The 26,016-nt window shown below is 40.3% G+C and overlaps 1 protein-coding gene across 4 annotated transcripts; it reads left to right on the top strand.

Moving 5' to 3' along the window:
• The first annotated feature begins 745 nt into the window (after positions 1 to 745).
• On the top strand, positions 746 to 22,986 carry LOC119728629 (CDK5 and ABL1 enzyme substrate 1-like). 4 transcript variants are annotated; one of them, XM_038200942.1, is made up of 11 exons: positions 746 to 1,215; positions 3,055 to 3,345; positions 9,035 to 9,121; positions 12,840 to 12,954; positions 13,686 to 13,830; positions 15,505 to 15,629; positions 17,459 to 17,565; positions 18,389 to 18,525; positions 20,819 to 20,886; positions 22,544 to 22,606; positions 22,713 to 22,986. In XM_038200942.1, the coding sequence occupies exons 1-11, from the start codon at positions 773 to 775 to the stop codon at positions 22,788 to 22,790; spliced, it is 1,659 nt and encodes a 552-aa protein (XP_038056870.1). In that variant the 5' UTR covers positions 746 to 772; the 3' UTR covers positions 22,791 to 22,986. The 4 variants fall into 4 exon arrangements, with proteins under 4 accessions (XP_038056870.1, XP_038056869.1, XP_038056868.1 ...); XM_038200941.1 differs by having other exon boundaries at positions 22,544 to 22,689; positions 22,902 to 22,981; XM_038200940.1 differs by having other exon boundaries at positions 22,544 to 22,984.
• Positions 22,987 to 26,016: the final 3,030 nt, after the last annotated feature.

Below are 26,016 nucleotides of genomic sequence, written 5' to 3'. Positions count from 1 at the left end.
TACTCCTCTGGTAGGTATAGGCCTATGATAACTTCATAACTATAATGTTATGAAGCCTGGCACATAATACGAACTTTGAAATGTTGCATTTGTTTTATCGGATCGAACACATCTCTCTAAAACAAGTGATGACTGATACCTAATTAAAAACGAGACTCGGGTAAACGGTGTCACATTTGTCTTTTATTTCCCGGGTAAATAACTTCATCTATGACGACAAAAAATGCACATTAATTGCTCATAAAGGGTGCAGGCCAGTAAATCGGTCCGAAATTGCTACGCCGGCCAAGTCACGATTTGCATGCATTAGAGCATTTTGAAGGCCGTGAACTTAATGATTTGTAAAAAAGAAGGTTGGAAGCCGTGCAGAGGACTGCGATCTCGTATTTCTGTGAAATGCGGATGATGATTAGGCCCTTAAATGGCTCTATTTTGCAATGGAGCGTAGGCGTCCATTTTCAAAATGGCAATGGGCTTCATATGACTGCTTTTAGGGGTGATCTTCTTTGGATGGATTTTTTCCCCAAAAGTCATTGGTTAACCCCCAGAAAACTGAACAGAAAATGAAAGATGGTGAAATAAGCTTAAATTTGAAGTACGTCTTGAACACCTCAGAGAGTTGTGAGTATTTTTCTTGAATTTCTCAAGTGGGGGCATTCATCATTGGGGTCAATGGAAATGTATTTACTGGTCTGCGACCCTCAATGCCATGCCATATATCTGTAAACGTGACTAAAATTGAAACTCATGGTGGCGCTATCATTCTAAAACGATGGCGGAGGTGGGCAGGCGAAGATACCAAAAAAGTGCGAAAAGAAGATCCGATGCAATAAATTTTCTAGCCAACATTTCGCTTGACGGTAGTTTTTCACAGCCAGAAGACAGTCCAGTCAAGGCAGAGGATAAAAATGAATCTCGTGGGGAGAAGGGAACAGCAAGAATTGTCGCTGAACAACAAGAGAAGCAGACGTCGGACTCGACTTTGTACGTTCCAAAAGTACGGGACACGACAGAGACGGACGCTTCGACCAGCGAGATAATGTTAAAGCCCCGGGCGACTGAGAGCTTTTCCCCCGGCGAGGCCCGCGGCCGCACACGCTCAGCCGCCAAGGCAGTTATCGGAGCATCCTATGGAGGTTTACGCGTCAAGTCGTTCTCCAGTGATAAAGGGTCGCCGCTTCTTCCAAGTAAATTCGATCCAGGATCAAGACCGAGGCAAGTCGCCATGCATGATCACTATTCTATATCGCCAGTGATCGCTGTTTCGATTATTATACTACACAAAACTTAAGTAACACTACACTGCCGAGTGAGGCCTAAAAAAAGAAATATTGGCCTAGGTAGGCCTAATTTAGGACTAGTAATTTTGGCCTAGTAATTTTAATAAAAAAAGTCATAACAAGGATCTACATCTATAATTAAATCACATGATCTAGCCTACTCCTAGAACTATGAGGCTCCACTACGTGGAGCCTCATAGTTCTAGGAGTAGATCTAGCCTACTATTTCATTGTTTTGTTCATGACGTGCATGGTCATGATGGTCATAGCTTGAAGCTAGACCAGCATGACCAGCTACTGGGGGATAGTTAGCTCAGTACAAACAGTATCTGTGGCCTCGGTATTCATGGTATTGCTGCGCTATACGTTTGGTCGGCCACACAGCATGCCGCCCAACCTACTGAGTACTGAGGAAAGTGTCATTTTCTGGCGCACGAAACTGCACTTGGTTCATTGGTTGTATTCTATGATGTCTCGGCTTTTCCCCTTCAGATTGATTAGGCTACATGTATGGGTTACATGTATACTTAAAGGAAAAAAATACCATACTCAGTTTAAAAGTGAGTCTATGATTTATGTGTTTTGTTAATGTTATGTACCTGTCCAATGAATTTTTATTTACACTGACAAACTTGAAACATACCGTACAAAGGCGTACATGTGTGATATTAAAACAATTTTTTTTTAAAACAACTTGTTTCCGCTGATCCTTTTAACTACAAGATAAATTATAAAAAATTGCATGGACTGCTAGATGTCTCTTTTGCATAGATTTCACCTTTTTGCATATGGATACATTTTTTGGCATCTGTCTTTTGCACATTTGCAGTTTGCGTATTTCAGTATTCTTGTTTGTTTTCTTATGTGGGCTTGTTATAGTGAGGAATTTTGAACTATAGCATCTTGTCAAGAAACAAACTGTGTTAGTGCATTTTATAGAGCCTACTAAAAGCTTTTTTTTATACAAAGTATCTGAATTCTGGAGATGGATTTTCAGATTCTATTCCCATACATGCCATAGAAAATATTCTGAACAGTATTGAGAATAGTAAAGGGAATGTGTCCCTTTTTATAATTATAGTTTGATACGCAGCTTTACAAACTAACGCCTGGTAGATATTTTCTTGCTTATTAATAAATACCCCAATACAAAATGAAAGCAACATCAACAGATTCATTAAAGGGTCACTGCGTCCTGAAATCTCTGAAAATGTCACGTTTTGGATTGTTTACTAATATAAATCCTATTTCAAACATCTGGTTGAAAGGAAACCAACCTAATGTCTTACTGTTCCCAAGAAAAGACCAACAAAAAAACCTGATTGTACATCGTTTTCATACAGTGTACGATACACATTGTGTGTGTCTAGTATTACACACGTATAGCACTGTGCTCACGAACAGCGGTGACCAATCACCAATGCACAAAATGTGATTTCTTACACGTCCGCAAAAGGCAAACCCTTACAGCTGGAATCACAGCCAGCACAGACTGCTCGACTTTTTAGGGTCACAAAAATGGACCCTGAAAGTTGTTCTCGCAAGAATAACACAAGAATAGTACAAAAGTGCCCAGTTTTTAAAGGGTAGTTGTGTGGATGTTTATATCCTACTTTTAAATGTTCTTTCCGATTAACATCATTTTGATTGAAATGCGTTTTGTAGCCCGATTGGGAATATACCAGGATGCACTATCCCTTTAAGAACAGTTGTGATCATGACAAATATCCAATCTGAAAGAGAACCAGACAACATAGTTTGTTTTGCCCCCCAGAGCTCAAACACAGATCTCCGCAGCTGAGCAGATTAAACGCCGCCCTCATCACCCAGGGCTGGCCATTGATTGCGCTGTGGTTGAGGGCGCTGTTGCTCCCAAGCCAGCGCCCTACCATCACCATCACCATCATCATCACCATCATCCTCATCATGGTGTGTTGAGCTCTCAGATCCTGAGTGCCGACACGGATGCCGCACAGCTTGTCAGCGCCTTGAAAGACAGACCAACATGCACCGGCGTGGTGCATACCACGCAGCCGCTGCCGCAGCATTGGCACAAACTAAGCAGGTATTGCTACACCCTCCTCCAGCTGGTCATCTTATCTTCTGCACCTGACTTCTTGCACCTGACTTCTTGCACCTGACTGAGCTTGGATCATTACACTGCACTGTCATTGTTTGTTTTAATCACAATCAACCACACACTTGGCCCAAGACGTCAGTGATCAGTAGTGATAGTTGCATTGTTGTAGAGCGACCTTGCATGCATCTTTGCATCTGTTATGTCTGTTTCTGTCTTTGCTGCATTCAGGAACTGTGCTCATGTAGGGAACGCTTTCTTAGAGCTATTAGTGTGATTGAGGGCACATGCATGACACGTGCACTTTTACAAAAGTCAATCCACACAATGTCCTTTTGAATATGAAAGGAATGCACTGCATGTTGACACAGTAAATGTGGCTTAAGTTTTCTCGTGATAGAAAAATTGTTGATTGTTCACCTCTGAGGTCAAAGTGCAGCGTAAAGCCTGGTTCATACTGCAGAGAAAGCAAAAGCGCAGCGAAATTTGTGACATAACAATAGGGCTTGCTCAATGACAGCCATCGCTGTAGGACTGCAACTGCGTATTTTATGCAATCAAGCACGCATTATGCAGTGTTGACAATGTTCTAAACATGCGCGCTTGTTGCTCGAAATACGACGCAGCCGATGCGCGTTATGCAAGTTGACGCTCAAAATGCCGATGCACGTGGATTGTCGGTAGGAAATGACGTCATTTGAACGAGACTTATACGGTTGAATCGCGTCCGCCATTTTTGATGACGTGAATTTTTCTTTGCGCTTGCTTTTTCGCGTGAAGTATGAACCGGGCTTAAGGAAAAGTATAAAACATCAATGCTACTTGTCCTTGTCATAAATTCATGCAATTCAAATGGCACAGTACTTTTAGTGTACATGAATCCTTTGTTCCCATTCAGCGTGTTCAATCAAAATGTGCCATTCTTTCTGAACCCAACAGTTGCTCTTCAGCAGTGGACAACATAGATTTTGTTTGACATTTTGGTTGTAACGTTCATTTCCTGTCATAAGATTTAGTTGGATTCAGAGTGTACAAATGCCTAAATGAATTCAAGTGCATTGTTCATAAAAAGAGCAAACATGTATCTGATTTTTTTTATTTCGAAAGTCATCTGCACACTGACCTCATGTGGTTTGTTATAGTCTGAAATGTCCTACATGTAGTTTGTGATCAAAGGTGGATATGGGGGGGGGGAAACGGGGGCCATGCCCCCCCCCCAAAAAAATATACCAATTGTTGTTTTTGCTCACACCACCATGTTTTCCTCAAAACAAATTGGTTAAAGTGGTCAGAAATAGCCTCAGATCGCACCACAGAGCTTCTAGAATCCAAAAAAAATGTGGGCCCCTTGAGCGGGCCCCGAACCCCACGCTGTAATTTTTCGGACCCACTTTTTGGGGGACCAATTTTTTTTGGTCCCCCCAAAAAAATTGTGTTCTGGATCCGCCCTTGTTTGTGATTTGTCTGTACCAGCATGAAGCTTTGATTTTATTCACCGCATCCAATTTGTTTGTATCGGTCAATACATATGACTTCCATACCATGCACTGTTGCATGTTTAGCCTACTCCTTGCATTGTTCAGCCTGTATACTTGAGTATCGTTCAGATCTTGGTGTCTTTTGGTGCCTGGCAGCCTGGGTGTATATGCAGTTGACCTGATGTTATTTGTGAGCACCTAACCTTGCATGAATGGTTCATGTAGCCCTTTCTGATCAGACCTCCATCAGTCCATCTGCAGGATGCACTGTTTTCACACATTGGTTAAAGCGCGTGCGAAATGTGTACCGTATTTGAAAACGTGTGAGTGCAAGAGTTCCACTGTACTTGTGCCTGGAGTCCATGTAACTTCATAACGTAGTCTTGCCTGAAGTCCAACATGGTTTAAAACCAATGAAATAAATGTTTAAGACATGATAATATATATGTACATCACTTCTGTTAGAAATTTGTTTCAATAAAATTTAACAGTATAACTAACAAAATCCATAGCAAGTGTGCCAAAAGAAGTTCGAAACAAGACATGATCCACTTCAAGCTAAATCAACCACTTACTTGTGATGCTAGCAATGCACATTAACTCTTACCCTTTCAAGGGCGGATCCAGGGGGGGGGGCATGGGGGCCATGGCTCCCCGCCCCCCCCAAAAAAAACCTACAATTGTTTTTTTTTTTGAAGTGACGTCACAGTAAAGGCTGGCACTGCTCACACCACCATCGTTTCCTCAACAACAAAAATGGTCAGAAATTGCCTCAGATCGCACCACAGAGCATTTACAATCCAAAAAATAGGGCCTATTTGGGGACCCAAACGCCCCGAATCCCTCGCTGTAATTTTTTGGACCCACTTTTTGGGGGACCAAAATTGTTGTTTGCCCCCAAAAAATTGTGTTCTGGATCCGCCCTTGTACCCTTCTAGATCTTTCATAATCTACCAGGTTTTGGTGGATTTTTAAGTTAGCTTCAAAGGTAGGGTACCGTACATCATTGGTACTTTGTGCATTATTTTTGTTTGAAGCAACAAAAGTGGTCAAAATCTAAAGAAGTGTGCTTAACAACTAACCTGATGAAACTTCATCTCAATGAATTGAATGCTGTATGTTCCGAGAAAACAATATTCTAGGATCTGGATTTCAATTCAAAAGCTGCCGAGTCATGTTTTGAATTGCACCCGAAATCAGCGTCTGGGACACGTTCTCAAACAGCCGATTGCAGACCTACGCGATGTCATGCACTGAACCGACGAATGATAGCAACCGCATGCATGTGGTCGTGTCAACGCTTGCACACACTGATTCGCAGATTCGCCGAATTACAAACCAACTTCTAGGGCCAAAAAAAAAAGTCTCCAGTTTCTGGTATGCGCGCGCGTCGCCGTAGCCATGTGCGTCGGCAAAATGAAAAAGTTTTTTTTTTCAATGTAAGATGATGTCTCAAAACTGCCAAACTCCTAGTTTGACTGGAATCCTGCTGCTGCACAATTTTAACGTGTTTTTAGATGAGGTTACGATCGAGTATAAGCTTTATGTGGCCTCTCTGGACTCCCATATATTTTGCACTAAATTTAGTTGGGCACCATTTGCAGTCATCAGCCGACATTTGAAGAAAAAAAAGCTGCGTCGCCGCACCACTTTTGGGGTAAGCTCCATACCAGAAACCGGAGACTTTTTTTGTGTGGCCTAACAGATAATTTAAAAGATGTGTCCAAGCATCTTTGGAAATGACCTTCTTTTATTGTTTTCTTCAAAATGACAACATGCCAGAAAGAATAATTTCACAGGGAGTTTAGTGCTGTTACTATCTTTAAACCCCTACCATGCCTTTTACAAAAGCTAGTCACCAACAGTCAGGTCGTATTTCAAAATTCAAGCAAGCACTGTGACTAGTCAGAATGAGTCAACAGACAAAAACAGGCAAGTGGTAGGCACAGCTGGCTTATTAATCACCTACAGTCAAAGCATAGCTATATCAAGTTACATAAACAGTCACAGCCAGTCAATCCTGCTAGGAGCTCTTAACTGTTAGGAGCTCTTAACAGTCACTTGATTGATTTTGACTGCAAGGACAACTTCGCATGTATGTTTGCACAGGAGGGTTTTTAAACAAGGACTGTATATTATAATTTACGGCACATGCACTGTACGTTGACTTTCGCTATTCCATGTTTTGTGTGTTTGGTGTTAGATTGTTATTGTATGTACGTTGTATGTATTTTTGGCTTCTTTTTTTTTGGGGGGGGTGTTTCAACTTGTTTGTACCATCTCAGTGCAATTTTGCATTGTGGAGATCTAATAAATAAGCCACATCAGAAGTACAAATTGTATACAACTGCACTGAATGTACATATGCACAGCGTTGTCAGCACATCAGGTTTAACATTCAGCTACATGCATGCAAAACAATAGGGGGTAGGCCTATTAAGTTTGGGACAGGACTTCTGGTTCTACTTAAACTTTACATATAAAGTGTGAACAACTCTTCCTTTTCTTTTCTTTTTTTTTGCATGAAAAAAAATGTAGTTGCAGTGATCAGTACCCCAATGACTTAAGTACATCGTGTTTATTATATGCCTTGGCATGCTTGGTGAAAATCTGTTGATCTTAATGTGGCTTAAATTATAATAAGACTCTTTCGCACACCAAATTTCTCCCTGGATCTGGGTGAAATCCCTAAACTTTGGCAATCCCTTTCACCCTGGCAAGAATCCAATGTGGATCTGGCGCCCTCAATAGGTAACATTCAGCCAGGGGCCAGGGTTTAGAAGCTCTACCCATGAAGAGAATAGAAAAATATGGCTGACTTGTGTGCCGACCAGCTTAAGTGAATATGCAGTATGTCCCTAAAAAAGTGTCCGTCTGACTATTTTTGAAATAACTACAAAACCATGCAGTCAATTTTGAAATTTTTGATTGTGCAGATACTCCTAAGCCTTGGCCTCAACCCCTATGAGTTTCATTTAATTTCATTCACGTATCACTACACAATTGTCAATTGATCACAACATTTTTTGACACTGTGACCAAGTTCCTTGCCTTGATCAATTTCAGTGCTGTTATGTAAAGCTGTGTAAAGTCCTTCATGTTGTGAAAAGGGCTGCGGTTGGGATTGGAATCATTTGCCTGGCTATCAGTCATCATGGCAAGACCTCAGTTGAATGCTCAAGGGCAAATGATTCCAATCCCAAACCACATCAGCCTTCTTTTCTCAACATGCAGGATTTTACACAGCTTACATAACACAGCACTGAAATTGAAAAGTGTCCAAAAATGTTGTTGTGATCAATTGACCATTGTGCAGTGAGGCGTTAGGAAAACTAAATGAAACTCATAGGGGTTGAGGCCAAGGATAAGGAGTATCTGCAAAATTAACAAATTTCAAAATGACTTCATGGTTTTGTAGTTATTTCAAAAATAGTCAGACGGACTTTTTTTGGGACATACTTAGTATGTCTTGCTGACGTGTGTTCAAGCCGATCTGGATCCATTCATGTTGGACTCGTGTTGATTTCAACAAGGGTCATTAACAAAGATGGTAAAGTGAAGTAGGCCAATACAGGGCGAGTCCAAAATAATGAAACCCAAATGTTGGGACCATTGTTTTAGTGAAGTTCTGCATGTTACACTTTCAAAATCTAGGATATGAAAGCCCAATTCATAAGCTTTCTTTTAGTACAAGAATCATTCAAATCACTCATGTAATTTTCAAGTTACACAATTCTCAACACAAACACTGTTTTAAAGTTCTGTCCACGGATAACAAAAAGGTAAGTGTTCTTTCAGCAAAACGAAAACAAATCACATAGGGATATGTGTGAATTGTTTTCGTTTTGTTGAAAGAACGCACAGTTTTTTGTGTGATTTGTGGACAGAACTTTAAAATGGTGGTTGTGTTTAAAATTCCGTAACTTGAAAAGTACATGAGTGATTTGAATGATTCTTGTACTAAAAGAAAGCTTATGAATTGGGCTTTCTTATCCTAGATTTTGAAAGTGCTACATGCAGAACATCACTAAAACAATAGTCCCGACATTTGGGTTTCGTTTTTTTTTAATCACCCTGCATAATTGATAATCATGTTCATTATACCCGGGTGTGCGCTTTGTACCTGTCCCACTATCAAAGATGGTACATTGAATTGAGTTTTGACCTCTTATCAATCTGTATGTTTTCATCTCCTATAGAGTTCTCTTGGTGTCTGCACGGAAGGTTCCATTCTCCCTGTACTCAGTCTTGCCGTACAGCCGACGCAGTCAACATGGATTACTCAGGTAATATGGCGTCGGGTGCCAGGAAGAAGGTCATAAGGGCGAAACATGGGTCAAAAGCAGATTTTTCGGGTAATCGATAGAGCTTGGAGATATCTTTCATTTGATATACATATTCATAGCTGCCAACTAGTACGATTTTTTCGTAATTATTACGAATTGTTTGTTAAATTACGAAAATACGATTTGCCACCAAAACATTACGAATTTCCAATTTTCTACCTAACGAAAAAAAGAAAGAAGGAAAGTATCGTTTTTGACCGAAAACTTCTGGCGAAATGTCGCGATAATGGATGGACTGGTGACAAGTCTAATAAGAATGCAGTCAAGCACCTGATAGACATCAATGCAGTGTGCGCAGTGGAGTACTTGAGGACCAGACTAAAACTGTTTTTCAATGGTGTGTCATTTGTGTGCATCTCATGGATGTGTGGTTGTGTGTACTGTATGTGAGTACTTTTCAGTGACGATCGTGAGCACATTTGGTCACTTATTGCCGGGATGAGACCCATCAGTTCGAGAATTTAATCATGGAATTTAATAAGAGTATGGTTGGAATAATTGGTAATAGAGTTTGAGTTTGTCACAACGGACAGAAAAGATAAATCAGCATGCGTTTGCAAGGTATGTTGGCGGGATATTTCTATTGCATACGGTGGCCATAGATCATTGTGTGTAAAACCATGATACGAACTCGAAACTCAACATCGATAGCATGCATCTCCAAAAAAATATGCGCACATGTTATTGATGTTATTATTTATTTGACTTCATCAAACAAATACAGACATTAAAACAAAATTAATTTAAAACATTTTTTTTATTTTTTTTTTTATTTTTTATTTTTTTAATTATCTTTTGGCCTACAGTACATTATTATTCACAACAAGAAGGGTATGCACATGTATGTGTACATGTAAACCATGTACCTGTACTCGATGTTGGTAAAGCTTTTGATAAAACGAGAAGTTGAAAATGACCGCGCGGGTTGATTACTAATTGGGATTTTGAAATGTTGGCAGCTAAGCATATTGTCTCAAGGGGCTACGTCATTGTGACGTAATTAACAGTAAACAATAGACAGAAGGTTTTTTTTCATTATTTGTGTCCGGCAAAAGGTCGTAAGCGTGTAATTCTAATGGAACAAAAAATGTCCCAAGAGTGCTAACGTCCCACTCAAGTGGGTACACAAAGCCAATTTTGTTCCAGGCAAAAGGTCCTATGGATTTTACATGCCGCTTAAGCGTACGTTTAAGGCTTGGGAAGTTCCTGGTAAAAGGTCTTCAGCATAAAAATCAACTAGATTATCTCCAAAAGTGCTTTTTGCGTGCCTAGGCTGCTTACGTCCTTTTTCGTGTCACACTACGACGTAATCCCACTCATTGGATACTCAGTGTAGTGGAAGGTAGGGCTGTCCGGAATATATATACATGTATCGAATACTCGAATATTCGATCATCAACTGAATATTCGAATAGCTTGCTGCACGCAAATTTAACTGGCACACTCTGTGTACAACTTTTTACTGGCGCAGCACGCAGCTAATTTGGTCAAACGCAGTTTCGAGTATTCTACTAAATTATTCGAAAGTAGACAGCCCTAGCGGAAGTTAGTTTATGCCTGAATGGCCGCCTAACCCACTACTCAATTATTGTTAGTAATATTCAGGGGTGTGAAATCTCCGCTACTTAGCGGATTTCCGCTTTTTTGTTCAGCGTGCCACATTTTGTTTTCCGCTTTTTTTCTTCCGATGGTCCAGATTTCCCCCCGCTTTTTCCCCCGCGCGTAAGCTTTGATTTTATTTCCGTTTATTTTATTTTCCGCCGCCGCCGAACGCACGCGATCCGCTCTCTACAACATACACGTAGCTCTGAGATGGGGTGCGTGCAAGCGAGTATTCAATGTACATGTACATGTACATTTACGTACGTACGTGTGTACTATACGATGCCATGTGCATGCATTTTCAGCTCGAAGCCGCGTGTGTACACAACGTGTAAACAGCATCCGGGGAACCAACAGTCATGGCGCTGTGATTGGCTGCAGATAAATATGAATATTCACACATGCGCCATGAAGCGCGTTGGGACTCTTTGCGGCCGTTCCTGTGTCTATGCATGTGTTGACACGCGATGATCTCCACAATAACTTGCTGTAAACATCGTCTTGTTGCAAATATAAAGCCTTGAAATAAGACTAGTAAATTGTCGCCGACGTGCCGCGCCGGTATACCGGTAGAGGGCATCATGCGGGGCAAAGTTCATGTGTGCATTTCATTGCATGCACGCATCCTGCTAGATGCTGCGTATTCCGCTGCATGCTGATACGTACGTTAGTGTGTCGTTTCAAATGTTTCGAACGTATTTTGACATTAATTCCGCAAGATGTCAGTGCAACACAAATGTGTTATTATCCCAAGAGGTTCGGAGTTTGATTCGGACATTGACAAGACCGATCCTCAGGTTACGAATCCGTGGAAATGGATTTGGATGGAACACATGGTTAACTTAATGGGCAGAAATTAGGCGACTCGATCAGAAGCCGGGACACGCGATGACGATGTGTATCAATCATCTGCAGTAAGGAGTTAAAATATGGAAAACGGCGGTTGAATTTCCCAGTTTTCATATACAAGTTGGCCATTTAGGCAGTTTCAAGCCAATATGAAGGAAAAGTTAACTTAAAAACATGCATAAATTGCAAAACATTTTCGACCAATAGTTGGCCCAGGCATGCCACTTTTTTTTTTTTTTTGCCAGGGGGCTTTAAAATGCACCACAGAGCATCTACATTTCAAAAAAATTTCGGGGCCCTTGGGCGGGCCCCGAACCACACGCCGTAAGGGCTTCGCGCTCGCAGGTTCGGTTATTTACAGGTTCAGCTATTTTCAGCTATTTTTTTTGGACTCCACTCACACCCCTGAATATTTTTTTATATGGTTTTGAAACCAAAGAATTCTCAAAAGCCCCCCAGGTGCTGTAGCTTGCAAGCTTGAAGAAACCTGTAGAGAGACGAACATGATAAGAAGTTACAGTTTTAGAAGTTTTAGAAACCCCAGATAAATATTTGGGGGAAACCCACAGACCCAGATTGGGACTGAAAACCCAATCCACATGTGGGCCTTGGTGGGATTTGAACCAGGGCATAGAGGCGAAAGGGGAGGGGGAGGGCTATTGGCCAAATTGGAACCCCGGCCCCAATAAGCATGAATCTTTTTTTATAGTTCTAACAATATTTAGTATCTTACATTTATAGTGCAATGCATGTGCGCTAGTTCTTCCTCGGCAAATAGACCCAAAACAGACTGTTCAAATTTGTGAACATTTCTTTTGGAACTGGCGTGAGTCTACTGTGGAGCGCTGTGGTCCAATGGTTATGGCGTTCGACTCACATGCCGTGGTACGTGGGTCCGAACCCTGACTGGAACATGGTGCTTGTATTCTTTGGCAAGACACTTTACTACAATTGCCTCTCTCCACCCAGGAGTATAAATGGGTACCTGTGAGGGTAGAGACCAGAAGGCACTGATCTCAAACTGCTGCAAAAACTGATCTCGTGGCCTGATGAACAGGGGTAATAATTGTAAAGCGCAGTTTGAAACCTTTGGTAAAAAGTGCTATATAAGCACCACTTGGAACCTGAGGAGAACTCTGACCGATAACTTCATTTTTGACATTTACAAAATGCCCTTAAGTGATTGTTTTCTTTGGTTATTTTTCAGGAATGACTCTGATACTATTGCCTCTGGCCGCACCAGGAAGAGTTCTGGAACCAGAGGCGTGGGGAGCGATACCATGTCCGGTCTCACTGGCATAGAGCTTGGTGATGGAGGAAAGGTATGATACTGACTATCACTGGAACCTGAGCTGCTTAGGTTGTCATTTTAACCCTAACCCTGCCAGATGCAAGTGGGGAGTGTGGCCTAGTGGTTAGGGTTCGTGACTTATGATCAGAGGGTCAGGGGTTTGCATCCAGCTGCTGGTCATATGTTGTGTTCTTGGGCAAGCCACTTCACCCCCACTTGCCTCTCTCCACCCAGGAGTATAAATGGGTACCGGCATTAGCTGGGGAGTAACCTGCGATGGACTAGCATCCCATCCAGGGGGAATAGAAATATTCTCAGTCGTTTCATGCTACTGAAACCGGAGCTAAACGCCGGCCTGATGGGCCACATTGGCTCGTGACAGACTTTATTTTTTTGTACTGCTAGATGCAAAATAGTGCAGCAGGTGTAAATGTCTGTGAGACCCTGTTGCTTTGGGCTATCAACACCTGGGACCAATTTTCTGTTAGCAGAACTTATGTCTATTTCACAGGGACCGTAAGCACGGTTAAAGCCATGCTTACCTCAGAAACAAATTTTTCTTTGAATTAATAGCGAGATAACAAGTTGTGATGTAGGAATCACCATTTGCACACAATCGTTGTACTGTTTGGTTTCGGTATTTGTGAACCTGTATTGGGCGCTTCAAAAGAGTTTCTCAAACCAAATAACGCTCTCGCATTGTGTCCACTATACCTCAAAATGCCTAATTGTTTTACCATTCCCATTTTTTTTTCTTAATAGGAAATTTCGTACCGTCACCTTCTTGTTCCAACTAAGGACCAGATTGCGTACCGCAGACAGCTCAATCTAGAGCTCCTTGGCTCCCCACATTCCCCTGCAGTGAGAAAGATTCCAGGCCACCCACTATCCATACAGTGGGACAGAGGTAAATAGTGGGGGATTCTAAGCCTTGACGTTGTCTCATTTAATCCTTTCCTTACCACGGGTGACTTTTGTCGACAAGGAACTACCCTAGCTACTTAGTGGACCAGGACTTTAGTCGACCAGGAAACCACACACAAAACACCCTCAGCACAGATGTATTTACTGCTTCTCAGCAAGCTGGCATGTTGGTATGTTTGGCTGCCCATACGTCAACCATATACCAGCTGAAAGAGTGTTTTCGGATCGTTCTAATGGTGTAGTTTACTCATAGTGTTACCATTACAACAATTTAAGAAACGTGCTTGGCAGAAGTATCCACGCACAATTTGAGGTATGGAGTGCCATGTGTGATCATGTGGTGAAATAGCTTGCAGTTTGATAACTGGGACCAGATCAACAAACTGGCATATCTTTCATAATTTTGCACATACGGCCTTGATATTCACATTACATAAAAGAGTAAAGTTCAAGGAACAAACTTTACACACAACATATTTGATTTCAATCACTCCTTGGCAGAGAAAATCTGGGTTGAAAAAAGTGAGTTTTGAACTTGTGGTCCATTTTTCATGCTCTAGTGATTTCCGCATGACTGAGCAAACAATTTGGTCCTGGGGAGAGCCAAGTCAATAAACAATGTGGTAATGAAAGGGTTAACCTTGGTATGCAAACATACATTCTGTGCAATGATGTCCTTTCAGTCAAAATGAGTCAAGTGACTGTTTTTAACCGTTAAGAGCTCCCAGCCAACACTAAGCAGGATTGAGTGGTTGGGACTGTTTATGTAGCTTGATTGATAAGCCAGCTGTGCTTACCACATGCCTGCTTTTGTCTGTTGACTGAATTTAACTAGTCACAGTGCTTGCTTGAAGTATGATCTGACTAGCCTGTGACTAGCCTGTGTATAAAGGCATGGCAGGGGAGAGGATTGATTCTTTTGACTGTCTGTGACTGTTCAGACAGCAGGAGATTTAACCCTATAACATGTATAAACTCCTAAGATGTAGCCTCAGTCCTGCAAAATCCTCTGTTCTTTCTTGAATGTGGTCCTTGGAAGGGTGACCACTGCCTCAATCCTGCAAAATCCTGCGGCAATCACTGTCAATATGTTGAGGCAGAGCCAGTGACATCCTGGAGCAGTGCAGAGGATTTCAGTTATAATATAGGCCTAAATTCATGCACAGCTGAGCATAAACAACACAAGGTCCGGCTTAAGACCTTGACACAGTGCATCTTCAGAAATCCTCCAAAATCTCCAGTTTGCAAAGAGGATTTTGGAGGATTTGGGAAGGTTAGGCTAAATGAGATTATGGGCTCAGTGCACTTGACATTGGATCCGGTGAAATTGGATGCAAAAAGAATCAGGTGCATTTTATTTCATCCGGTCGCCCGGTGTGTGGTCAGATCGGTCCGATTCCAGCGCACACCTCTCCGATCTGTACGTCCGATGGCCCGATGATCCGATGAACTGGTAAAATCAGAGAGTGAGTGCGGTGGGTTTTTTAACAGCACGCACCTACCCTTCTGTGTACTCATTCGGTGTGAATAGCTGGAATGGTTGGTACTTGTATGCCTGATCGATTGTCAGGGTTTGTGAATTGTTTAAAATGGAGTAAAAAGTCGAAGAGCCCTTCTTAAGCTATTTATGTTCAATTTTGCTGACTATATTTGCCAGGTGACTCTGATAACTCACTTCTAGAACACACCACAAACGTCTTGCCCTATGACCCCATGGAGCTAGATGACCCTGGATTGCATGCTGGGAAGCACAGCAAGGTCATGACCTTTACATCATATATGGTAAGCACTGATCTCTAGATAGTTTGTTGAGAACATAGACAGCAGTCGCTTGGTTGCCATCTTGAGAGGCCTGAAGTGTACAGATATTTACCAATCAATTCTTGATACAGGATGCTGTTCTGTATGCCTTGAACATACACAGTGGCTATAAAAAGCTGTGTTGGACAAACAAACAAAAATGTCATTTTTCAAGAATTAGGAGTTAGTGTCCATGTAGCCACCGTTGTTTCAGGACCAATTGTCCTACACTCAACCAAAAAGGAAAGTCCCCCCTTAATACTTTTTGTTTTACTCAAAAACTACTGGGCACATCTTGCTCAGCTGATCAGTACAGAAATTCCTTAGCAATCCAGCCATACTCTTTGTTTGGCCCAAAACAGTGATAATGTGTACAAAATTATGCAATTTATGACAAATGGTACCAAAAAAAAAGTTGCACTTTTGTATACGTGCAAGGTGAGTATGAACATGATGAAGCACAACTTGCACATATACAAAAGTGCAACAGTTTTCGGTATCATTTGTCATAAATTGCATAAATTCTTACACATTATCACTGTTTTGGGCCAAATTATTATCATTATTATTTATTCGGCCAAGATTTCATACAACAAAAAAACAATACAGAGAACATGACAATGATCCTTTACAGAACAAAACTAGTGGAACATGTAAAAAGGATAAAAACATGAACAAGACAAACCCAAATTATGATGGCCAGGATAACGAGTATGGCTGGATTGCTAAGGTGTTTTTGTACTGATTAGTCCTTATTTGAGCGAGAGGTGCCTAGTAGATCTTGAGTTAGACAAACAAGTATTGGAAGGGGGAACTTTCTTTTTTGGTTGAGTGTATTTCTGTTCCTGTAAAACTTTGGTATTGTTATTTTCTTTGTGGTAATAAGCACTACAGTGGAACGGCGCTATACCGAACACCGCTATACCGAACATTCGGCTATACCGAACATCGTCCTTGGCTCCTGATTTTTGTGTAGGAAACATACCGAACATTGTTGTTGAAAAATGTCAACAGAAGAGCGACAAGTGGCTAATATTTCCCCATAGAGGGGGAATGCCACCCATTGCTAAAGGTAGTAAGCTCAAACACTGTCATTACATAATTCAATAGTCGGCACGTGTTCAAAGTCGTCTTTCAGTAACTACCAGGGCATGCAGGGTGAAGTTCTGAAGGGTGCTATTTTAATATTGAAAAGTGAGTACCGGAACACCGGCAGCTTTAAATCGTTATACCGACCGATCGCTATTATGAACAATTTCTATGGATCCCATGATTTCTATGGCAATCCACTGTATACTAATTTCTTGCAGCAAAGTTTTATTTTTACATCAGATTTACAAAAATATTTAAATGTATGCAAGGCCCCAATGGAAACCACTTTTAACTTTTTGGGCATACCCTAGATATCAAGTGGTTACGGTGTTTGACTCATGTATGATGGTGCATGGGTTCGAACCCTGCCAGGAACATGGTGTTTGTGCCCTTGGGCAAGACACTTAACTACAATTGCCTCTCTCCACCCAGGAGTATAAATGGGTACCTGTGAGGGTAGAGGACCGAATGTGCGCTGATATCGGCTGCCGCATGGTCCCGTGGCCTTATGAACAGGGGGAATAATTGTAAAACGCTTTGAGATTGTTTATAGAACATGTAGAAAGCGCTGTGTAAGCATTACAGTTAAAAAAAGAATTGTGTAATGAATGTAATAATTGAAATAAAATAAATGTTTGCCCTTGTACCTCAGCTATAGTGATGTAAATCAGAGAAAGCAGTCAAGACTTTACATCTTTGTTATTTTTTTTTTTGACAAGGTGTCCATTTTAGATTACACCAAACCCTCAGAGCTGAAGAAAGACATCAATCAGAAGTTCAAGGACAAGTTTCCACACATAGACTTGTCCCTCAGCAAACTACGAAGGTAAGCTGTGATGACCAGGGGAACAAAATGGCTCCTTGTTGTCCCATGTAGTCACCCTGTAGAGGTGTAACACTACCAATATGTATCACAGTACTGAGGTCATTATAAAATATACATAATGATTCGCATAATAAACATTTTTTAAGACGTGCATGTACTATTGTCATTAAAGTTGTCCACATGTTGTACATTTGCATTGTTTCTCTGATGTTTGCAATGCTATGACAATGTCAAGGTGCTTTTTGGTTCTCAACTTTTGTTTCGGAGTAATCTTTCTAAATGGTTTAATGATTCAGACAAATGATTCACACTCCTAGTCTGTAATCTCCTTGACCTTTACTAGATGATGGATGTGCAAGATTTGAAAAGTGCATTTTCAGGTTTATTCACTGAGCTCTTGAAAGCTCCGTCATGGACATTACATAACAATGGAATTGCCCTAATGATCTCTTAGGATGCATAGACTTGCATGCCATGTCAGTGGCACTACCCACCCTATTCTGACAGCCCCTACCTTAATTTTTTATAGGAAAAATGAGATAAAAACACCCAAAACCATCAATTTCAACCTTTTACCTTGACTACATGCAGACCCCTCCATATGATCATACACAAAAAAAATTGGCAAAAAAAAATTTCCTACCTACCTACCCTATTTTTGAATGCCATGTAATCGGAAACAGAACAAATTTTTTTTTGGCCTTGGTTATGTCATTGGTTATGTCATTGGTTATGTCATTGGTTATGCTGCAGTTTTGGTTTCAGGGTTTAACTGTTTGTGAATTCTTGAACATTTGTTCATTAAATATCGCTGTACTTGCAGTATCAAGCGAGAAATGAAGAAGATAGCTGTTGATGCAGGCACTATGGAGATGCTGACTCTAGCCCATGCCTATGTGTACTATGAGAAACTAGTCCTGTATGGCAAAATCAATAAGGAGAACAGAAAGTTATGTGCAGGTGAGTACCAAAAGCAATCATGATGATAGGACATATGCATTGAATACAGTGTTGTAGTACTCGTACTCGGTACCCGTACTCGAGTACTACTTAAGTACTTTTTTAGAGTACTTGTAAAGTACTCGTTCTCGAATGATGGTACTCGTACTCGGGTAGCAAAGTACTCATACGTGACATGTCGAAATTGTACTCGATCATCAAAGTTCTCGTACTCGAAAAGCAGTACTCAACAAAAATATGGTATAGCTTGACTTACCGTACCAAGACCTTATTTTATCGATACTTTCATTAAAATGGTTGATCGGCTTGCGGAGAAATTGAAGTTTCCTGATTTTTCCCCTGTGCATGTCCAGACAAACACATTAAACAGCTAGCCGGGAGTGGGTCTGTCTATCGACTGGGCATGGGTCGATTACGCATGACGAACCATGGCCGAATTCAGAAATAGAAGTACTCGTACTTGTACTGGTAAAACGAGTTCTCGTACTCGAACTCGGAAGTACAAGTACTCGTACTCGGAGACCTGTCCTTGTACTCACTCGTACTCGTACTCGTACTTGTACTCGTACTCTGTAATCTAAGTACTCGGCAGTACTCAGTACTCTCAAAAAAAGTACTCGACTACAACACTGATTGAATATGACCATATACATGTAAGAAAATATTGTTGGTGTCCCCTAACGTGCCTTGCTAGAGCAAAAAATTTTCCCTCAAATTTCTCAGAAAGTGAAATTTCATCAAGCTCTAAACATTCCTGTTCGTAAATCTTAGTTTACCTACCCGTTACAATCTTAACAGAGAAATTTTATTATGGCTTGATTTTCCGATTTTAGTTTGAAGTGCACAATGAACCCTTTTAAAATGCACCCAGAAATACAAAAATAATTTTCTGCCAAACTTGTAGTTGTGTATGTGAGTGGAGATAATAATAGTTTATCAGAATTTGTCAATTTTAAAGAAATTCTTATGTTAACTTGATGTTTTCCGAGATTTGTTCAAGTGCGCCACGTTGGGAAACACTCGGTTGATTTTGTGCCCAATTTCCAGATGCCACCGATTTTGAATTTCGGACTAAATTTCATTTCGCTGAAATTGTTCACATGGGTTCAACAGCAAGCATTAATAAGGTAAAAGTACCAGTATTTAACTGAATGAATTTGAAGTTCGTCAACACAGAGGTTTGGCAACACTGCATGAGGAAAGTTGAGGGAAACGTTAATGTGCACCACGTTAGGGAACTCCACTAAACAGGGTGGTAAAAATAACCGGAATGGCAAACTTCACTACCCTGAGACTCAAACCACATATACCAATGCATGGAGAATCTTTTTAGAAGAAAAATGAAACCAAGATGGTCCGATTCGGTCTAGTAGTTTTTGTTCTAGAGCCTATTTTGTGAAGCAAGGTGGGGGTCATTTTTGACCTGATGAATTACTAAACCGCGCCCGGGAATTTGACTTGCATTGTAATTGATAGAGGGATTGTTATGTAATAATACCCACACGAAAGAAGTGTGCTACACAAAATAACATCTGCAGCAAAAACTACTGGACCGAATCTGAATATTCTGGTATCATAATTCTTCTATAAGGATTCTCCGTCAATTGGTACATGTGGTTTGAGTCTCGTGGTAGTAGAAGTATGCCATTCCATTTATTTGGACCACCCAGTATTGTACAGGATGGATTCAAAAAAAAAAGGAAACAGAGATATTATTGCTAATTGGAACAGACGTAGGGCACATGTGAATCAAAGGGAGATATCCTCTGTTAGGGTTGAATCTCCTCTTTAAAATGACACCCTGATCATGTCCTTACATTCACGGTTGACTGAGCAGTGACCAATTTCATGAAAGGGTCTATTTAGAGAATTCCGCCACTTTTCATGGTGAAATCTCTTTTTTTTTCCCCACCTGCCTTGATTGGCAACCATAGCCTTTCACTCTGTGACAAATGACACCACAAATTCCACAATTGAAAAGTGGCGCAGTTAAAATAGACCCTTTTATAAAATTGATCACTGCTCAGTCAACCGTGAATGTAATGACATGATCAGGGTGTCATTTTAAAGAGGAGATTCAACCCTAACAGAGGATATCTCCCTTTGATTCACATGTGCCCTACTTCTGTTCCAATTAGCAATAATATCTCGGTTTTGTTATTTTTTTATCCACCCTGTATATCACCTGCAAACACCCATCAAGTATGGTCACTCTTGTCATAATTTTATGGGTTTTAATCTTCATGTGTTTCTGATAAATATTTATTTTGTTATGTCCCTATTCCTTTGATAGGTGCTTGCTTGACCTTGGCCGCCAAACTGAGCGACACAAAAGGTGCCGATTTGCAGAATCTCATCAAGGTATGACAAGGTGGTGTTGTTGATTGACCGAAATTAGGACACATATTATGAACAAATCAAAATCAGGGAAAGATTTGAGATCAATTCCAATAAGCCAGTTCGATATTTCAATGACCTGAGGTCATTCGGGATAACATCGTTGACGTGATGTTACGCGATGTTACGCACACGCTTATTTTGCTGGTAATTTACACGCAAGTGTCGTGCGCCCGGGTTCGTGCACCTTCGAAACGTTCCATTATCCTGAATGACCCATGACCCATATCATTGTGCACATGCTCAGTTGCAATACCGAACTGGCTTATTGTAGGTCATATTGGCTTCAACCAGAACAGAAAGGGAAATTGTCCTTCTTATTTATTTATTTATTTATGACGAAAATATTGTTGAAAATCATACTTGGACTAAAGATGGTAATAGGAAAATTATTCTCTCTGGCAAGCTGTCATTTTGAAGAAAACAATGAAAGAAGGCCATTTCCAACGATGGGTCTAAAGAAGCATTTTTGGAGATTTCCGTTAGTAGTGTGTTTTTCATGAGTACGCTCAAGCGTTGACATGACGCACACGTGCGCGCAGTTGCTATAATTGTCGGTTCAGTGCGCGACATCGCGAAGCTGCAGTCGACTGAATGAGAACGAGTCCCAGATGCTGAATTCTGGCGAAATTCAAAACATGACTCGGCAACTTTTGATTTGAAATCAAGATCCTAGAATATTGTTTTTTCGGAGTATACAGCATTCACTGAGCTGAAAGTTCCCAGGTTAGATGTTAAGCACCCTTCTTTAGATTTTGGTCACTTTTGTTGCTTCAAACGAATATGATGCACAACTGACAAATGACGTACTCTACTTTTAAACAAGTATGTTTAAACCCGGCTAGGGTCCTGGTCGTGAATAATGGCGTGACCAGGCCCCAAGTAGTTGTTTAAAACTGGCCAAACACATATTTATTCCCTTACAAACTGAGTAGTACACAACAAAAAGCCCTCTTCTAGTCTGTTTTCTGATATCAATATCTCTTGATTATAGTGACTGTCCTGACTTTATCCTGTCAGATTTGGTGTTGAATAATATACAAATATTGACTGGCTCAAAGTGGAATGGGAGGAATATTATCACAAGGTAAAATCTGGACTTTTCTATTTCACTAGGCGAAAAATGGAAAAGTCCACATTTCACCAAGTGATAATATTCCTCCCATTTCACAATTTAAAGCCATTCAATATTTATTTAATACAACTGACATATAGATCCTTGTCATTTGATTTACAGTTAAAATGAACTTCAATTTAACACAAAATTGGTGGGAAATGCATTTCTCTCTTCCAAACCACCCTTTCACAAAATGTTTGAACTCAACTCTGTATCTACTGGCTCTTGGGAACAATACGCGCTACGCTCAACGAGCACACCAGTATGCATTTGCACACAAATACCGCACCATGGAACAAGGATGATCCTAACTGTTGAATAGTAAATCCCATTCCCATGGGCGAATGGGACTTTTTGAGCCCCGGCATGAATGGGAGCAATAATGAATGTCACGTGATGTGAGTTCCGCCAATCAAATGACAAAAATCTGTATGTCAGTTATATAACAATCTCTGTTGGTATGATCCACTGCAATTGTTTTCTCCAATGATTTCTTTCCTGTAGGAGATTGAGGACACATTCCGAGAAAACCGTAAGGAATTCCTGCAGCTAGAGTTCCCCATCTTGGTGGCGCTAGAGTTCAGTCTACACCTACCTGAGAGTGTTGTGCTGCCCCACTACAGACGCATCGCCCAGCTGACATGACCCAGGCCCCCTAGAGTTCCCTATCTTGGTGGCGCTAGAGTTCAGTCTACACCTACCTGAGAGTGTTGTGCTGCCTCACTACAGACACATCGCCCAACTGACATGACCCAGGCCCCCTAGAGTTCCCTATCTTGATGGCGCTAGAGTTCAGTCTACACCTACCTGAGAGTGTTGTGCTGCCCCACTACAGACGCATCGCCCAGCTGACATGACCCAGGCCCCACATGGCTGGTGGACGTCCAGCAAGAGCCCAAATTCTGCCAGTTTATTAAATCTCATACCACCTGTGTATTTAGACTCCAAATGGAGCTGTAACATGGCGCAATGTGGCCTCCTCACGAGAGCCATGTAAAGCATACGCTGTATATGTTTGTATGTCACTTATTTGTGCAAATATTTTCAGCAGTGTGTGCTTAAAATGTAACATAATCCTTGTGGAATGGCTACAGGAAAAGTCCTACAGTGCCCAAACAGTTACCGCTGGATAGGCCGAAGGTTCAATAGTCCGAAGGATCATTAGTCCAAAGGTTCGATAGTCGGAAATAATCTTCAAGCAAACTTGACGCATAGTAAAGATGAAACACGCACGCTGTACACAAACTTTCCCTATTATCCTATTATATAACACGTATTGTACGGAATGGCGCGCGCATCTTAGAATAGAGCAATACACGGAGTGCGGTATGGACCGTGGCCGTGCGACATAGTTATATGTAGCACGGCTTGTTGCCATGGTTCGACCAATCAAGATCGAGGATTCAAGTTAACTTGAAGATAAATGTAAATGAAGGACTACTTTGCACACCATGGTCTGACTGCTACTGCTATGAATGACACAAAAGCTATGTAGTGATACATTTGAATAAATGAAGACTTTGCTTTTGACCAAAATAGTGGCCACATACTGTGCCGTGTTGCAGTTCATCCCCCACTACGTCACCTGCTTCATTAGGATATTTGTATTTTAACACAAAGAGTTTATATAATCAGGCGTATTTATATATACATATATATACAGGGTGACCCAAAAAAAATGCAACCCTAAAACCTTTGCCTTAAAAAAAAAGGGATGGTGTATTTTTATGTTTTGGGTAGCAGATTAAAACTGAGGTTTTTCTTTCAAATACTGAAGAAAAAAAATCATGAAAATAGCACTTTGGGTCGCTGAGAAAATGCCAATTATGTTCAAGTTGTCATATTTCATCCTGTACACAAGTACTTCAAACCATGAAACATTTTACTGTAAGCCTACTGTGCAATTATCCTTCATTTGTGCAATTTCTTTAGTATTTTGACATATTTATGATGTTGAAAGGGTTTAAAATAGGACTGCAAAGGATGAGATACCTGTTCAGGTGGAAAATAAAAGGTATTTCCATAAAATTCATTTGTACTCTTGTCATATTATGTGCCATGTTGTTTGTAAGGAATAGGACATGCACAAATAGGTACAGTGAAATCCCTTACTGTGGTAATGTTTTGTGCACAGGATGAAAAATGACTACTTTTACATAATTGGCATTTTCTCAGCAACCCAAAGTGCTATTTTCATGATTTTTTTTTCAGTTTTCGAAAGAAAAGCTCTCAGCTTTAATCTGATACCAAAAACAAAACAATCCACCGATCCCTTTTTTTTTTTTTAAGGCTAATGTTTTGGGATTGCATTTTTTTGGGGTCACCCTGTATATTTGTTGGCTTTTGTTTATAGATATTAACTGTTAGAAACTGCCATATTTTATATTTGTTTTATATTTTATACAATGTCAACAATACGGCATTGTCATTGTGAACTTTTGATTCAGGGTCCAAATAATAATTTTCCTTATTTTGTGTTCAGCTTCTTTAAGAGGAATCGTTGTTCTTCATTTTGTCATTACAGAAATAATAAGTTTCGTTTTCATGCAATACACGATGAGTAACAAAAAACGCAACCAAAATGTTAGGAACTTTTTTTTTTCAGTGCAGTTCTGCATGTAGCACTGTCAAAATCTAGGATATGAAAGCCCAATTCATAAGCTTTCTTTTAGTACAAGAATCATTCAAATCACTCATGTACTTTTCAGGTTACAGAATTTAAACACAAACACCGTTTTGAAGTTCTGTCCATGGGTAACAAAAAAGGTAAGTGTTCTTTCAGCAAAACGAAAACAATTCTCATAGGGATGTATATGAATTGTTTTCGTTTTGCGGAAAAACACTTACCTTTTTTGTGATGCGTGGACAGAACTTTAAAACGGTGTTTGTGTTCAACTTGAAAAGTACATGAGTGATTTGAATGATTCTTGTTCTAAAAGAAAGCTTGTGAATTGGGCTTTCATATCCTAGATTTTGAAAGTGCTACATGCAGAACGTCAATAAAAAATGGTCCTGGCATTTGGGTTTCGTTTTATTTTTGTACTCACCCTATACATAAAGGCTCAAAAAAAAGAAATCAGGAAAAAAAACTTTATAAAACTTTATAGTTTAATTTTGAGTTGCTATTTCTCACCATTGTTAAATTACCAAACTGGGCACATGCACATTTAAGTTTCTTTTATTTTAAGATTCACTAATTCTTTGGGAACATACATGTGTTCATTTTACGAACATTTTTTGTAATATTAGGCATTTCATTAAGAAGCCGCTGTTTGAAAGCATTCCCCTTATTGTCTTCCTGTCTGCGCCATTCAACACCTATGTTACAAATGTTGCTGCCAAAGATATTTCGGAGTTTATATATGCTGTAAGTCTGTATAATATGTAAAAAAAAAAAAGAGTTCATTTGTACATAATCATGATCGACAGTATTACAACTCATTAGATTGTAACATATTAACTGCTCTATAATATATGCTTACTAAATGTGGCAAATGTGACCAGATATATTGTTAGAAAATCATAAGTAATGTCCTTTAATACATAACTTCTTCGTTATCAAGAGAAGTTTAACTGCTCTCCATGTATGCATGTAAGTATTAACCCGTTCTGCATGTCCAACATGCTAAATATGATGCTGTTCTGCAGCCTTTGCTTCATAGCCTCATGTGTTTTGCAAATTTGTCCCTATTTACAGCACATTTTCTTGCGTGTAGCTTTAGACAATGAAGTAGGCCTACATGTATGAATCTGAACACTACTTTGACCACATTAATTGAAATAAATCATGATGATCAGTAACAGTTTTACTTTGTTAGACTAATTTGTTCTGTGTTTTTCAGTGGCTTGTGTTACGTGGTGTGGGCTGGGTGCATATACCTATGTTCCCCAACCCTAAACCCACCTAACCCTAACCCTATGGATTTTGGGGAACATAAGTATTGGGGAACATCGGGTAGACCCTGTGTGGGCTAGCG

Source organism: Patiria miniata, unplaced genomic scaffold (genome assembly GCF_015706575.1).
Source record: "Patiria miniata isolate m_02_andy unplaced genomic scaffold, ASM1570657v1 HiC_scaffold_20, whole genome shotgun sequence".
Classification (NCBI taxonomy): Eukaryota; Metazoa; Echinodermata; class Asteroidea; order Valvatida; family Asterinidae; genus Patiria; species Patiria miniata.
This window is presented reverse-complemented; position numbering and strand designations above follow the sequence as displayed.